This window comes from Ziziphus jujuba, chromosome 2 (genome assembly GCF_031755915.1).
Source record: "Ziziphus jujuba cultivar Dongzao chromosome 2, ASM3175591v1".
Lineage (NCBI taxonomy): Eukaryota > Viridiplantae > Streptophyta > Magnoliopsida > Rosales > Rhamnaceae > Ziziphus > Ziziphus jujuba.
In genome coordinates, this window is record NC_083380.1 from 14,245,463 (window position 1) to 14,259,736 (window position 14,274).

The 14,274-nt window shown below is 33.3% G+C and overlaps 1 protein-coding gene across 3 annotated transcripts; it reads right to left on the reverse strand.

The window, feature by feature from the left end:
* Positions 1 to 383: 383 nt before the first annotated feature.
* Positions 384 to 3,591, reverse strand: LOC107418720 (loganic acid O-methyltransferase-like). Of its 3 annotated transcripts, XM_025074367.3 has the most exons (5): positions 3,436 to 3,586; positions 2,516 to 2,750; positions 2,299 to 2,418; positions 1,451 to 2,110; positions 384 to 895 (listed from the first exon to the last, which is right to left on the reverse strand). In XM_025074367.3, exons 3-5 carry the CDS (start codon positions 2,371 to 2,373, stop codon positions 563 to 565), a joined length of 1,068 nt encoding a protein of 355 aa, XP_024930135.1. In that variant the 5' UTR covers positions 2,374 to 2,418; positions 2,516 to 2,750; positions 3,436 to 3,586; the 3' UTR covers positions 384 to 562. The 3 variants fall into 3 exon arrangements, with proteins under 3 accessions (XP_024930135.1, XP_015882913.1, XP_060670847.1); XM_016027427.4 differs by lacking the exon at positions 2,516 to 2,750 and having other exon boundaries at positions 3,436 to 3,591; XM_060814864.1 differs by having other exon boundaries at positions 2,299 to 2,750.
* Positions 3,592 to 14,274: the final 10,683 nt, after the last annotated feature.

Sequence of the window (14,274 nt, forward strand, 5' to 3'; positions counted from 1 at the left end):
GTGAACTCATATTGACGAGATCTATACAATGGTACCTCAGTCAAACCAAAAATATTGGCTATTGAAAAAGTAAACTTGAACCCATATATTATTCACTTGGTCAAACTTGGTCAAACTTAGTCAATTTAGTCAAATTAGTTTAATCATGCATATTTTTTGATACGGGGTATTACAATATAGGTGACAAATAATTTGCTATCCCCACATCTTTAATATATATAAGAAAAATGGTTAGCGAGTAAATTGAGCATTTGAAGAGAAAATAGATAAATCAATAAATAAATAATGAAAGACAAAGAGTACTAATCTTATGAAGCTTTGAATGATACATTCCATATTATCTCCATTAAATAGTTTTAAAAAAAAGGGGGAAATGATCATGATTGATATCAACTCAAGGAAAGCATATTAGAGTAATTAAGCAGAAGCATTTGTTACAGCATCCATATTATGAAAATCCAAATAAGCCCCGCATCTCGTGCTGGAGATGAAGAAGGAACTAGGAACAAGTTGTGTAGCATCATTTCCTATCGAGCAAACCAAGCCTATAAAACAGCATTTTCTAATCACTTTGCTCCTTACGTTTGAGTAAAAGAAATAGAACAATTGGTTTATTAGGTTCATTGGTAGAAGATATTTCTTCAAATTTCTGGTAATACAAATCAAAAAGCTTGTCCAAGTCAATCTCATCTCCAAAATGTTGCTTTATCAATCCTTCAAGACCAGCTCTAAGTACAGAGGAGAAGAGTTTAGATGGTGGTCTTTCCTTGGTTAGGCTCTCCATTATTTCTATGCTGAAATATCCATTTTGGTCCACAATTGCTTCTAATTGCTGGAAAGGTGCATAGTATAATGGTAAGTTGAAGGAATCAACTTTCTCTTCACTTATCATACTCTGTTTCAAGAAAGTAACGACAAAAACAAAAGGATACAGAAAAAGTTAGAACCATCCAATTACATGAAATAATTGTCTTCTTTTTTTTTTTTTTTTTACCCCCATAAAAAAAATTTACTTCTACAATTTTTATTTAGTAAAATATGTTATATTAAAAGCACGTTATATATATAGAGTTTAATTAGCTGGTAATATGTATTTACAAAATTATGAAATCCAGATCTTCTATCCTTTTTTTTCCTTCTCCCCATCCATATTATCATTTTTAATTCATATAATATCACCTCATTTAAAAAAATCTGCAAAGAAATAGAAATAAATTAAAAAAAAAAAAATTGGATTTTATATGTGTTGAGATTCTATCTTTGGTAAGACAAAATGAATATAGAAAAATAGAAATAGATCTCCATACTATATTGTAGTTAATCAGACTTATCCTAGCCTCCTTTTGCCATAAAATTTCAGCTTATCAATTATGTTAGATCCAACTTAGCTTTTTTTTTTCTTTTTTTTTTTTTTTTTTTTGGCTTGTGAGAAGGAGTTTATTCTCTTTACCTTTTTGGCCAATTCTATGACGCAAGACCCAAGCAGTGCCAGAGCCTCGTTGAAAAATAGTTCAGAATGGGGAGTTTCATTGGGGCAAGCTGGCACTAGAAGGGCCATTAATCCTCCATGGACAATTTCTTGAGATCTTGCAGTTAGAAACCTCTCCATATCCTTGAAATATTGAGCTTCATAAGATTTTACAACTTCAAGTGGAGAATTTGAGTATTGGATCCTCCCTTTGTTCCAAGCAGGGCTGTTTTTATCCAACACCTCTTTAGGCACTCTAGAAAGCCAATGGACAGCATTGGAAGAATAGACAAAGTGTAGAGAGGAACTTGGAAACAAGCGACCATGGAAAGAACCCGGTACACCGCTTGCATAGTATCTTCTCTCAGGAGGAAGGGATGAGAAAAGCTGGTTGAAATCATTGGAGATATGATCATTAAAGAAGACTTGGAACTCAGGAAGAAGATGACTAAGTCCTTGGCTTTTGTACTTGTCCTCCACAGAATCAACTATGTTTTGCACTGCTAAGAATGTATTGGGTCCAACTGAGCACCCCAAATCAGCCAATCTAAAGGTGTTTGATGAGGAGGAAATGTTGTTGAGATCAAGTTTCTCAGCAATTCCCTTGTTTATAAGTTCTATAGCAGACTCTGTATCTTTTCTCTACACAATACAACATATTGCTACTGTAAATTATTGCCAAAGCAAAATGAAAGAAAAGACCAATTTTAATTTTAACGTGTAAACACATTATTAATAAAAATAAATATAAAAGATCAGTAATTGGGGTTTGAAGTCAGCTATGAAATATATTAAAGAATGAATTATACATATGTGAAGAGAGATTTCACCTGAAAGGTGGAGTTTCTGGTGTAGCTATACAAGCCAGATCCACCATTCATTGGAAATGCTTCATGTTTTGCCATCTCTCACTCTATATAAATCTTAGCTGCTTAGTTTGTTTTCTTTCTCTGATTCAAATTCAACAATCAGAAAGATATATATAGTCCATAGACAATCCAACAAGACCAAGAAAAATCCTAAAAAGCAAGGGGATAAAACATTTACCAGCCAAGCCACCTAAAAAGGAGAGAATATTATATTTGTCACCTACAAAGAAAAATGAAGAGTCCTAGGCGGCCTGATCTAAATTCTGGGTTAACTGAATCCAACCTTGTTTGAGTCTGTCTAGGTCTATCCAAACCACGGGCATTTCCATAATACAAACAACGACCTTTTGCTGATAATGTTGAAGACAAAACTTGGTCCTTGCTTTGAAAAATTATTTGGTCAATGTCGGAGGCTATATACACACACACACATATGGTTAGGCCATATATATATATATTTATATACACGATTTGTTTGAAATCTGAGGATTAACTTTAGAAATTTTACTTTTCAGAATTTTAATTATATTAAAAATTGCAATTTAAAATTATATTTATTAATTATTATGTTTCAATAATATTTTTCAAAATAAAATTTTAATATTTCATTAAATTATTATTTAAAATTTTTTAAATTTTAAATTTTAATTATTGATGCGATTTATTCTGTATCAATAACGCTCAAGTGTTGCCTCAAAATGGCCATACAGGATCACTTAAACTAAATCCTTTAGACCAAATAAAAAATTTTTCAAAATTTCTACAAATGTTATTGCACAATTTGATTACAAAAAGAAAAGAAAAAATCGGACTTCCACTAACAAAAATGCAAACAAAAAAAAGTTCAAAAGGGAAAAAGAGAGAGAGAGCGAGAGAGAGAGATTGATTTAATCTACTTGCACTAGAGCCAATAGATATATTTGCCAACAATCAATTAGTACCAAATAGCAACTAGAAAAGCTAAAAATTTCAGTAGCTATGTTTTTCATCTTCCATCGATTTTTCTCGTCAACCAAACATATCTCAAACAAATTTAAGCAAAACAAACGCATAACACTGAGGAATAAAGCGAGTAGAAAATTCCAAAAAGGAAATTACTTGAAAGAGATGTAATTCGAGACCCGCAGTGGCTTTTCGTTCGTCTTGGTGGAGATTGAGACAGCCGATGCCTTTCGGTTCGCATTGGATTTACGGGATAAGATGCCTGGTTAAGCTTTGGTTGAGAAAAAGGGGGGTTTTTAGTCTAAACGCCTAGTTTTAGACAAACAAATTTAATTTACGTCAAAAAAAAAAAAAAAAAACCGTAAAACTCCCTCCGTCACTTTGCCGTTAGGACGCTTTTGATAAGCTACGTGACATCGTCTTGGTTATGTGTGGATATAAATTTTATGACGTTAAAAAATAAAATATAAATTAAATGTTATTCCAACTTTTTTTTTTCCTTGAAAATTTTATTCCAACTTATTTGCATCATATCTGAACACTTTAATAGCATAATTATTGTGTGTGTATGTATATATATATATATATATATACATTAAGAATATATACTAGGACTGCATTGTTGTTATTATTTATTAATCTAAAAAATAAAGTAAAGAAAATTAAGACTAATTCATAAACTGTTATATACGTATATATGTATATATATATATATATGTATATATATATTTTTTAATTTGATGTTTGGCCATAAATTGGATGGTGTGTGGACCCGGATTGTTAGTATCTCTGTGCCATGTCCTAATCAGATTGTGTAACCTTTTAATTAAAATTTTGAATGGGTATTAAATTGTCTGTATGTGCTTTAACAGACCTTTGTTGTTTTTCCGCTTTGGATTTGGAGCCTTTTGGAAAAACGAGAGTTTTGAAAGGAAGAAAATAATGCATACGTTCTTCTCTATGACGCTAAGGTTGAAAAACAAGTGTGAAAAAGAATTTTTAGCATCTTTGACATTGTGAGTGTGGTAAGTAAAAAGTATATTGAAAGTTTGAAGAGAAGAGCTTTGGTAATACTGTGTTTAAAAGCTTTTGCATTCATTATATTTTGGATGATAACCATCAATAAATATCTGTATAGATAGGATGAAAATCGTTTTAAAAAGACTACGATATCATACAGATCTCGGACAAGTTTAAATCCAAAAAATTCAGATTTTTATAATTTATTTTGTTTATTTTCCTATATTTTTTGTTTACAATATTTTTATCATCTTACATATATTTACATATATTTATACATATATATCTAAAAAATTGTACTATAATTTAACTGTACCACCAAGAGGATGACATATTAATTATTCTTGTTTAATTGTTAATTTGTGGAGACAACTCAGTCTAAAAGTTATTTCTTTTTCCTTGACAATAATAAAAATTTAAAATTAATATACAAATCTCGTATAGGAAAATATTGTATGGTAATACTCTGCTCTGTAAAACAACCATCCATCAAACCAACATTTTAAAAAAAAAAAAAAAAACCTTGTTTTCTACCTTTTTAGTTCCACAATCTTGATCATCACGCTATAAAAAACATAAAAAAATAAAAAAATAAAAAAAAAAGAAAAAGAAAAAATGTGAGCCTTTCTTAATTTATTTTGGATTATGGGCTGTTAAATTGACCACAGAATAATTTATACATGAAATTTTTTGAAAGATTATACAATCTTTGAAACTAGAATATTATAATATAATAAAAGGTTGGTCTCTAAATTATAAGGATCATGAAAGAGATAACAGATGATTGGAAAGTTAAACCAATTATTGATGTGAGGCCACCATTGAATACAAGTTTACAATAAAAGGATAAGCTAAAGAATCCTATTACGTTACAACAGCTAAGATAAATATTAACAATAACAATATATATCTCATAGAATTGTACATGTAACAACTCATATCAAAATATCCCTGTTGTACAATTTGATAAGGTTTGACCAAGTTTGACAAAGTGAACAGTATGTGGAGTCAAAGTTGACTTTTTCTATGGATAAGATTTTTAGTTTGACTGATGTACCATTCTGTAGAGCTCGTCGATACGAGTTCATAGACTGATAACACGTCAAATTCTGAGTTATGGATAAAAGTTATGGTTCTAAGAAATTTTCAATATAAGGTTTATATCAATGTTCAAACTAGTTTCCAATTTTTGTTTGTTAGTGACTCAAAGCTCTATATAAGGCTCGATAAATGTGTCAAATAGGAAACCAATTTTCAAAATATCCATTTCATTCCCAAAACCAGAGAAATTCCTTCCTAGACCCGCATATGCGAACTAGATTGTTTTGGACCCATTTAATGTCGACCTGGGTCATTGCCGTTTTTGCCCATTCCCGCCAACCACCACTTACACGCGCTAGCCAGGGAGGAAGCCCACATGGAGGCGAGCTCGGCCATGAAATTTCATGGTGAGTGACGGTCGGACGTGCCCAGATCTGGCCGGCGAGGTGGGTCACCGAATTTTTGCATTTTTCGGCTATTTCAGGCCAACATATACACCTATCCTACCATTTTTGGACCCTCTGAGCTTATTTCCATAGTTATTTTGCCCAGATTCCTCACCGTTTGTGTCAGGATCCGTCCAAGATCTCTTATCGGAACCCTAGACAAGCTCTAATCCCAGGGAAACCCTACCGGACCTTCCAATGGAAAATCCGGCAGAACCTCCCCTAAAGGTTAGACTTATCACAAATTCCCTACACTAAAAACACACTTCTATATATATACCGCCTTAGTCCTCCACTTTACTACAATTTAATTCCATAATAATCAGCAGTTCCATAAATTAAACAAGGGCCTAATGCAGTATTTAATAAAATATATCTAATACAGTATACAAAGCATCATAGGGTGCAATTAAGTATGAAAGTTATACAACAAAGTATGGAAAGAAATATTACAATAGAAATAAATGAAAAGAAAGAGAACTCCTTGAAATATGACAGCAACGAAGGTCAAGCTCGCTCTGGACGAACGTCTACCAATCTTTGTACCTAGGGGAACCGATTTAAAAATATGAGATGCTAATTATCTCAGTGAGTGACCCTATCTACTATAGAATTATAATAGTAACGATAATCATAGTACACTTGATTAATTAAGAATAAATAAGTAAATAAATAATAATTAATTGAAAATAATATTGTTTTCTCAAAATCCTCACCATTCACTTCGTTGGAAAGGTTCCCCTTTTAAAACATATTCGTAAAACCCAATCTTTTATGCTCCAAAAATCAAAAAATAATTAATTTAATAAATAATTAAATAATCTAAATACGAATAAAATATAATAAAATAATTTAAAATACTTCCATTAAAGAAATATAACATAAAAGTGAAATTCAATATATAATTCATAAAATTTTATTTAATAAATCAAAATAAACAGTATCAAAACTATAATTTAAATAATTACAAACAATCATATAAAATAAGTGGTAAAAAATATTATAAAATTCATTCTGAAATATTCAATCAATCTATATAATAAAAATATGACAAGATGCATTTTAAAAACATTGTTTTAAAATAAGTGTCATAAAATATGAATGAATACATTTTAGAAAAATATTAATTGAAAATAGGTGATAAAACAAATTAAATACGATTTTAAAATTTTGGGATTTGAAATTTATATCTGAAAAATAATACTTGACGCACCACACTATATACCAGTGATGCCCTACGATACCCAGCGTCTCGAGCACCGTCCGACGGGAGGTTAAAGAGAAAAACTTGCATACGGTCACTTCAGCATCTTAACAGCGCCGCTGCTTAAACCGTCATCCCGGCCATGGAGGGGGGTGGCTTATGTGCACCATTACAACTTGCGCGCTCATCCACATATACAGTACAGAACACCAGTACTATATGAGTGTGTCTAAAACAAATAACCAAGTTTATTATTAAAATACCCAATTTTTTTAAAATTCACCGTAGGAATTATACTATTTTTCAAATTCACAATCCCATTTTTTTCTTAAATATCACCAGCATAAATCCATCGATAATATATAATTGTCCCCATATCATAAAATCCACCATATAATATTTCAAGTGCAAAAATATATATTTTGAAAGCACCATAATTTAAACCAATATTTTTCTTGAAATCTTTAAAATCAAATCATGCCAAAAATATTATTAAAACCACATGAAATTCATATATTCTTAAAATAATGTAAACACATTTGTTATGCATTATAAAATCAACATCAAACTCAACAATAATTAGTGAAAAACCTTAAACCATAATTCCTTTAAAATCCCAAATACATTTTTGGCAACAACTCATATATTAAAACCATCATAAATCAGCATTATAAACTTAAATGGAAATTTCTTCAAATATTAAACATATATTAAAATTCACACGAAAACTTTCTAAATACACAATAGTCCAACAATAAAATTTAACAATTATTAACAAAATCCCATATCCATAAAATTCTTTAAATCAAAATATTTCTTGATGCACAAATAATTATAATTCATCCAATTTTGGCATCAAAATTCCAAATATAAATTTACTAAATATTCAACACATAAAACTTTTTCTTCAAATAACCAATTAACACAAAATATATATATTTTAACATCCCAAAATAATTTTGAAGGTGGGTTACTCACCTCGAGCACGCAATCCAGCCAAGATCCTCCATAAGATCAATTCTACGACTCACACGTGCTCATAGAATAACAATATTACACAGGATTAAATAAATTAATATTTTATTCGGATAAATAATACCTGGTATCCGGGGAAGCGAACACGAACGACAACCAAAATTTACGAATGATATACCGAATCGATGCTTGTGAAGCGAGGATTACAAATATGGTCTTACTTCCTGGAAATCAGACCCGTGGTGGTCGAAATCTCGCCAAAAAGCTCTTGGATTTTAGGCCTTCAATTTGTTTAAATGTGGTGATCTTGCCACAATGTCCAAGGTAGTTCGGTTACACTTGCACTCTTTGTTTTGCAACATCAAAGACCAAACATTATTTATGTTTATGCATTTTATTTTATCTTGTAATGTTTAAGAACAATATCCTTTTTGTAATGCCCTAAGCTCATTATCTAGCTTAAGGCCTTTTTTGTCTAGTTGCTGGAATTGTATTTCCAGCAACATAAGTCCACTTCCTTGGATGCCGTTTGAAGTAGGTTTGGGATTTGGACCTGAATTTTGGATATGATAAACTAGATATGCAGAGGGAGAAGTATAAAAAAGAATGGCCCAATTTGGAGCTGGGAATGCTGAGTTAAGCCCAAAACAATCTAACCCTTGTGCAATGTTGTTGCCCAGAAAACTGGGCAAAACTGCCTCGGGTTTGATTATTTTTGAATGGGTAAATGGACTTTGTTTTATCTAGTTTTTGGCTAGAACATATTTTAATATTCGAAAAGGCTTCCCTCCAATTTTCAAGTCAAATGGAGCTGGTTTTCAAATTCAAATGCCTTAGACAAGCTGAACTACCCATTAAAGAAGGTTTCTTGCATGCCCAACACATTGATTAGAGTTAGTTGAGGTAGTTTGGCTTGGTTGGTTACTTTTAATGCTTTTGTATTTATTGCTCAATATGGCAGCATGCCTTATTGTCTTTTCGATGTATTTAAAAATATGAAAATTGTAATGAAAAACGTTGAGAAAGAAAATATTCAAAAAACAGATTTTGAAAAACAACATTTTTGGCTCTCTCTCTCTCAACTACTACATTTTTGGTTTCTTCTTCTTCCCAAAAGCTAACAACCTTCTCAAGAACCCTAAACCTCCATTAACACCAGAAACAAAACCTTAACAAACAAAAAAAAAACAAAATCAAGAACCAAGAACCAACAACAATCATTCTTGACTAACACCTTGAATGATTGTGCTCTAGGGTACAACAACATAAACCTACACCAAATTCCATCACAATTCTCACAATCCATTAAGAATTGAGGCAAGTGGACACCGGATTTGGGTTCAAGGGGTTGGAATTAGTGGGAGAAGATAGGCGGTATGATCGGGAACTCGCCAAAAATTGATTTTCCGATGAGCCGCTATGGTCACTGGAACCCGTCACTACCGGCAGCGTATCCGGTGGCCACTGGTTGTGATTTTTGGTGGGAAGGTAGATCGGGGAATGGGTGATGCAATAGGACCAGTGGTGAGGCAAACGGAGGTCTGTTTTGGGAGAAATCAGCCGGAGAAGGAAACAGGCCGCTCGCCAAAACACCCCGATCCCCGCGCATCACCGGCGACCTAGCCGTGATTTTTGGCTGGCCGGCCTATTTTAATGGGTGGGTCATGGTGGTCAAGTGCGTGTACTATTTTGGTGGCTGAAAATGGGTGAACGGCGGTTGGCCGGTCCTTCCCTTTTTTCTCTCTCTCCTCCTTCTCCTTCTCTCTCCTCCCTCGCTTTCTCAACTAGTCAAAATGCCTGTGGGTGCTACTGTGCACTCATGGATGGGTCCACTTTTTGTGACACATGGCATCTCTGTTCACACACATACAGATCTATGAATAGTAAATGCCGTCTCAGAAAAACTTCACAGGTTCATAACTTTCAAAACACATGTCCAAATCGGGTATGCCGGTAGTCTATGAACTCGTATTGATGAGTACTTCACAACCATGCATGAGTCAAAGCTTAATTTTACACAAACAAAAAAGTCAACTCCGACAACCCTTGAACAATTTGGACCTCAACTTGTTTTACTCATAACTTTCAAACTATAATTCTGTTTTTGACGTGCTATTAGTCTACAGACTCATATCGATGCGTACTTCGTAATGGTATCTTGTCAACCTGGAATTTTATCCGAATCAAAAAGTCAAAGTTGGACCCTCTCGATCAACAACGATCAAATCTGGTCAATGTGCAAAAATTCCGGTATGATTTGGGACGGGTGTTACAATTGGAGAGATACGACATTAGGAGCCATTGGGAGGTTCAATTTTGAAAGATTAGTCTTCGGATGAAAATCCTCAATTTTGGGTATCGGATTCTAAGGGTACATAGTATAATTGGATAAGTCAGTGTTCAATATGCGTAATTTTATAGTTGTACAAATTAATTTAAGACATTTGGTGTTCAAAAATATCTTTGGTGTAGTTGTTGGAGTCTGAGAAATATTTTATTATATTATAGACACTCGTGTTGAGTCTGCAGGCAGTCCTGCGGAGGAGCAAGAGTGAGCATTTGCAGTACTGTGAGTGGTTATAATTTTTAAAATGTTTTGGGTATATAGAATAATATATATACGTGGTTTAGATATTTTATTTATATACCAATTAATTGAAATGTTTTTTTTATGCATATATAAATATTTGCCTTCACTTATATGTGTTATCATTTTATGTGGATTTTTTAAAGATTTTTAATGGTTCCTAACTTTGATGAGTTCATAGTGAAGTTGTGAATTATGTTAATTATATATTCTGGTATTTGAATTGAGATTTTAAATAATTTTGGAAAATGATTGATTTGAGAAAGCAGATTGTAAACTTTATGATTTTAAGCATGTTCAAGATTTCAAAATTTTATATGCTTAAAATTGGTTTATGGTGAATATATTTCACTATGGTATTTTCAATTTTAGTAGAAAATGATGATTTAAAAATTTCGAAATATTTAAATAAGCAGATAAATTTGGAAATTAAATAAGAACTTATAATACAGTATTGTTCAGAAAAGTATTTGAGATATTACAAGATTATTTTAAGGATACTGTATCGGTTATTTTTAATTGATGCACCATATAGTACCAGAGTTTCGAGTCAGTATTATATTACAACGCATTAAGTTTGCCACAGTGTCGTGAGGTTGGTCTCACCTAATGGTTTATTATTGCCACAGGCCGTGAGGTCGGGTTTATCCAACGATTTAGTATTGCCAAGGTGCCGTGAGATTGGTTTCATCCAATGGTTTATTATTGCCACCGGCCGTGAAGTTGGGTATGTCTCGATGGTTTATTATTTCCACGACATGTTTTGTATATTGAGGCTCATGAGATGGGTGTATCCCACGATTCATAGATTGGTATATCGTATAGTACATTGTATACATTTGAGTGTATTATTGGTTTTCAAATATTGTGGTTATTACCACACTTTCATATTTATTTTGTGGAATTGTATTTATAATATTTTGTGTTCAATATTTATATCTTGATTAAGATATTTTATAATATTACCATGATCGTTCACTTTATATTTTAAAGCATCGGTTTTATGATATTAAATTGGTGTACTAGTTCGGATTTTGTAAAATGATCTTTAAACGAAGAACTTTTCAAATGAGTAGAATGAGAGGTCTTGAGAGAAAGATTTTTCAGAAATAAATTATTATTTTTCTATTATACTATTCCACTCACTGAGATTTCTTTATCTTACGTTTTATTTGTTTTAAATTCGTTCCCTTAGCTCCAGGCAGTTAGTAGCAGTCTACCTCGCGCATTACTTTCCACTTCGTTCTTTTCACAGCAGCAGCAGTATCTATACTTCTTTATCCATCCTTATCATTCTAGACTTATTTATTATTTATTTGTACTTCTAAACTTTGCAAATACTCTTAGAATACTCTGATCTAAATATTGGACTCAGTAGAGACTATATTACTTATGTGTGTAGTTATGGCCTGTGGTACAATAGGCTAGTTGTAGACTTTGTGCTATTGTGGATTTAATTATATTTATATATTGAGGTATTATTAATAATGCATTGTGTTCGTTATCTACGTTTTAATGAGGTTCTATTGGATATCTTCTAGGGATTGTCCAGTGGGACTTCATCAGGCGGGACCACAAGGAGATCCTGGGAACCCTCCCAGGATTGGTCCTGTCAGTACGTATCATGTATAACAAAACTAGTTATCTAACATCCCCATGCAAAATATGTGATCCTATAATGGAACGAAGAGATTGAAACTGCCTTGTGCTCAGGGGCTTCATGAGCATGTCTACAAGATGGTCAGTATTCGAAACATGTGAGACATGAAGACTCCCTTCCTTAACTTGATCACGCACAAAATGGAAGTCTAAACGAACATGTTGCATGCGTGAGTGAACCTTGGGTTTGCACGCACATAAGTAGCACTTAAGTTGTCACAATAGATTGTGGAAACAATGTTAGATTTGACACCACGCTCATGAAGGAGGGAAATAAGCCAGCGGAGTTCAGATGTAATGTAAGCAACGGATTGATACTCGGCTTCAATGGATGACCAAGAAACTACTTTTTGCTTCTTTGATGACCATGAAATCAGGTTCTTTTCGAGAAACACTATATCTATCGTGATTGATGTGCTGTCGTCTTTATTACTAGCCTAATCAGCATCAAAGACCGCATGAAGATTCAGAGGAGAATTTTGGTGAAGTGCTAAGCCATGATATTGAGTTTTGTTAAGATAACGAAGGAGAAGTTTAGCTGCAGTCCAATGAAACTAAGTTGGACATTGCATAAACTGTGAGAGTTTATTAACACTATATGCAATGTCCGGCTTTATCAACATATATTGTAAGGAACCAAGAAGTTTCCGTTACTCAGTTGGAGAGTCTAGCAGCTTGCCATCGTGAACAGATAAGCTAGTGTTTGCAGCGATAGGAGTCGAATATGGTTTGGAGTCAAGTATTTTCATACAAGCCAAGAGATCAGTGATGTATTTCTATTGTGATAAAAGGGCACCTGTGGAAATGGGAAGAACTTGAACCCCAAGAAAGTAATCCAAGGACCCAAGAACCTTGAGAGAGAACTTATTTAACAAAGCCTTGACAAAGTCAAAAAGAAGAGTTGAGTTGTTTCTTGTCAATATTATGTCATCGACATAAACAAGTAAATAGAGAGTGAGTCACTTGGTTGCGATAGGTAACTATGAGGTATCTGCATAAGAGTTTTTGAAACTAAATTTAATAATAAACTCCTTAAGGCCCGTATACCATGCACGGGGAGCCTGTTTAAGGCCATAGATAGCTTTGTTTAGCCAGCACACATAGCTCGGCTTGTCTGATCAATAAACCTAGTGGGTTGAGTCATGAACACTTCTTCTTGAATTACGCCATTGAGAAAAGGCATTATTAACATCGAGTTGCTGAATGGGCCAATTATGGGAAAGTGTAAGACAGATGATAGTACATACTGTAGCAGGCTTTACAATAGGAATGAAGGTGTCAAAATAATCGATGCCCGGTTGTTGATGAAAGCCTTTGGCAACAAGACGGGCTTTATGTTTCTGAAAAGAACCATCAAGGATATATTTTGTGTAAAAAACCCAGTTACAGCGGATTAGATTTTGAGTAGAAGCAGGTAGAACAAGCATCCAGGTATTGTTCTTGAGTAAGGCTTGATATTCATTGTGCATGGCATCCCTCTAAGTAGGAATTTCCAAAGCTTGTTTTGCTGTTTTTCATTCATTAATGTTGGTAATGGAAGCAGCATAAAAATTGGGTAGCAGTTTGGGCTTGAAGATTTGATTTAATGATCTCGTGCGCATTGCATGCGTGCAAGTATTAGTTGGAGGGGAGGGAACTTAAGAAGATGGTGAAACTGTGAGAGGTTCCCGAGCAGAAGTGCTGTCTTCTTGCCATGTTTCACTTAAGAGTGGAGTAGATAAAGGCACGAGTAAAGGTGGAGTATGTGCTCTTCTATTGCTAGGAGACAGGGCAGGTGAGTTTGAACATAAAGCTGATATAGGAGATAGAGTTTGTGTAGATGAGTTAGGAGATATAGCTGAGACAAAAGGTAGAAGTGGGGTAGGAGAAAAATTGTGTGGTGAAGTGGATATTAAGTTTGGTGGAATGCATGGAGATTGGAATGGAATTAATGTATGAGTGGAGATGTGAGGATGTGATTGAATAGAAGTGGGAGTAGGTATGGATGAATTATTGGCCTTTGTTTTTTGCATAAAGGAAATTCATTTTCTACAAAGGTCACATGACAGAAAGAATAAATTTTA

What these genes read in the sequence shown, in the direction of transcription:
- LOC107418720 (XM_016027427.4), bottom strand. Translation starts at nt 2,373, where the DNA reads ATGGCAAAACATGAAGCATTTCCAATGAATGGTGGATCTGGCTTGTAT. An exon ending in CCAGAAACTCCACCTTTCAG is followed by an intron (nt 2,111 to 2,298) that starts GTGAAATCTCTC and finishes TGTATTGTGTAG; the next exon opens with AGAAAAGATACAGAGTCTGC. An exon ending in TCATAGAATTGGCCAAAAAG is followed by an intron (nt 896 to 1,450) that starts GTAAAGAGAATA and finishes TTCTTGAAACAG; the next exon opens with AGTATGATAAGTGAAGAGAA.